At 47.1% G+C, this 2,736-nt stretch overlaps 1 protein-coding gene across 1 annotated transcript; it reads left to right on the top strand.

Moving 5' to 3' along the window:
- Window positions 1–845: 845 nt before the first annotated feature.
- EI90DRAFT_3126443 (uncharacterized protein) lies at window positions 846–1,900 on the top strand (the record flags this gene model as incomplete). Its single annotated transcript, XM_039063918.1, has 4 exons — window positions 846–933; window positions 988–1,337; window positions 1,401–1,709; window positions 1,778–1,900. 4 exons carry the CDS (start codon window positions 846–848, stop codon window positions 1,898–1,900), a joined length of 870 nt encoding a protein of 289 aa, XP_038914139.1.
- Window positions 1,901–2,736: the final 836 nt, after the last annotated feature.

The raw sequence follows: 2,736 nt of genomic DNA, 5'->3' as shown, positions 1-2,736 counted from the left end.
ACACTCTCATTGAGGCAGCTACAACTCATTTGGCCCTGGGCTGAGGCATACATCAGCAGGATCCAGCCCTGTACAACATGCTGGTGAAGATTTATATTGACAGCACCTTTGTGAGGCCCCAGCCCATGTCTATATTCTGCCCATGTGTAATAATTATGTCGCGACGCTAATTTAGCGTTGTGGAAGCTTCTCTATTTATTTGTGCCGAGAATGCATTAGATTGTATATAAACCCTCGGGGTAGCTGTAAAAGGCGGATCAGCCTTTACTTCTACCCCGTTAATATACAGCAAATACTTAGACGGACAATTGAGGCCTGAGGCAAACGGGGGAATGGAACGTTACCGTCCCCAAACTAGTAAGATACCTTTCAACCTTCCTCAAAGAAAATATTGTGTGTATGTACTTGATTTTTTACATCTTATGAAATGGTGCAAGGATATTTCACTAAATTTGACCCCTGTATTTCGACGTATCCTCTTGCTAGACATCTTGTATAATGTCCACCTTATGTGCACATGACAAATTGGACCCAACAGTGTCAGATCTATTCAGGGTCCAGAATGGCTTCTTCTGTTGTGCATGTCCTCTCAATTTCTCAATTTCTACTGCAAACACATTTTCTCAATGTCAGACAGAACTACAAGATCCAAAAGCCAAAAATCAAAGCTGGGTACACTGAGGGTATCAAAGGAAGATGCCCAACTGGAACCCGTGGTGGCAGCTACCTTATCTAGGGAGGCCACTAACACTTCCTGCCTGCTACCCCACTGCTGACAACCTCCCCAGTTGCCCCCACCATACATGGCCAAAATATTGCCCACGATATTGCCCCAACCATTCAAAATGGATTATCAAGCAATATCAGCCTTAGGCCCCATGGAACAAGCAACTACAGGGAGCATCAATGCATTTAGTCTGCCAAACACAATCTGTGAGTGTCAAAATTTCTAGGATAGAAAATCAAACTCACATTTTTTGATTCCAGGTGTGCCCTCAGGAGACAACCCACCACAGTGTGGCATGCACAGCCTGAGTCTGAATGAGCCTGAACCGATAGGGATTACCTACATGGTGAATGTAGGAGGGAAATTCAAAGCTTGCCAGCGGCTCAGTACTGAGAAGTATAAGAATTGGCATGCTGCAATTGTTGAGGTGTCGGGGTTTGCACAGACATACACCTTCAAGCATGAGCTTGCTTGGAAGATGTACTCGGCTCCTAAGAACCAGGACCCAGTTGCCATTGACAATAAAAGTGACTACAAGATGATGATCTGTGAGGTTGAAAATGTGAGTGTGAAAAAGGAGCCAACAGTTGCAATTATTATCAGCAACTTGGTATGTCAATGAAACTACAGCTTACTAGACTGACTAATTATTAATGGGTCCATTGTTTGACAGCCAAAAGACAATGCAGAGTCATCTTGTAGTGACAAACAGACTCGAAAGTCAAAAAAGGCAAGGATCGAGCAACAAAATGAGAGACTGAGTTCCCCAGCCACTGCCTCAGATTCCGAGGCTGATTCTGAGTCCAGGCCACACAAAATTCCAGGGGCATTGTCAGTTCATGAGCTGGAAGAGTTGATTAGAAAGAACAATGCCTTTTGCGAGTCCCACCAAGAACACTGCCATGTGTCTTCAGCTCATAGCAGTGAAGGCCATCACATTGTCCTGACTCAATCAATGATTAAGCATTGGGCCCAACAAATTGTATATACATTACATCATGATTGATATATGCTGCTGACCTGATATCATGTGTTTGGTTGCAGGATTAGGGTGTTGCCTCAATTAAGGAGATACCAAAGTTCTTCCTTAAAGAGGCCAACTCTCCTGCACCAGTGAAGGCAGTTGAGAAATGGGCGAAAAATCCTCTACCTCCAACTTTGTCAGGGCAATAGCCCCAAACCCCAAGTCTGATGTAACAACAGTGTACATAGAGTCACGTGACTAAGCGGCAACTTCTGGTTACCACTTAACACCATTGTATCACTTATGGTCTGGTGTGCTGAGCAACCCCCCTGAGACCTCACAGACTTCTAACATTCCACCTGTGAATGCTGGACTGGGCATGTCTGTCATGGCCAATCCCTCTCTTGTTCAGGTCCCCATGGCATGGCTGGCAATGTATCCACCTTCATATTACTTTCCAGATCCAAGGACTACCTTCCCCCCCCCTGTCAGGGCACACCCGCCTGACCCGGGTCCACCCAGACCCACCTGGCCACACCTCACCCGCTCCCTGCTGTCCATCCCTCTCCTTCCTCCCTCCTCCCTCCTTCCCTCTTTCTTCTCTCTCTTTCTTCTCCTTTCTTTATTTCATTCTTCTCATCTTTCTCTTCCTGTTTATTCCTTCTATCTACACAGACCACTTTCCTCTGTATCAATGTACTATTGACCCGTCCAGCCCACACACCCTGGACGGCTTCCCACTGTACCCAGCATGCACGCATGCAGCGGACACTCTCGGGATCCCCCATGGGGACACCCAGATGGCCATGGCTGTCTCCGAGGACGATGTGGTGCCTGTCATGTGACTCAAGCTGCATGTACATAAATGTACCTGAAGTGGAACCAAAGAAGTACCCTTCTTCTCACATTCTCCACTTCAGTCTGAGTGGCCAGGGACTGCTGTCCCTTTCTGGACCTGCCAGTATGCATGCCTGGTTTGCACCCTGCGAGGGCCCCTCTGCCAGGTGATACATCTGGACCCCCTCTACCCTGGACGCATCCCTGA

This window comes from Cantharellus anzutake (genome assembly GCF_015039405.1).
Source record: "Cantharellus anzutake strain C23 chromosome Unknown EI90scaffold_37, whole genome shotgun sequence".
NCBI classification, from domain to species: domain Eukaryota; kingdom Fungi; phylum Basidiomycota; class Agaricomycetes; order Cantharellales; family Hydnaceae; genus Cantharellus; species Cantharellus anzutake.
This window is presented reverse-complemented; position numbering and strand designations above follow the sequence as displayed.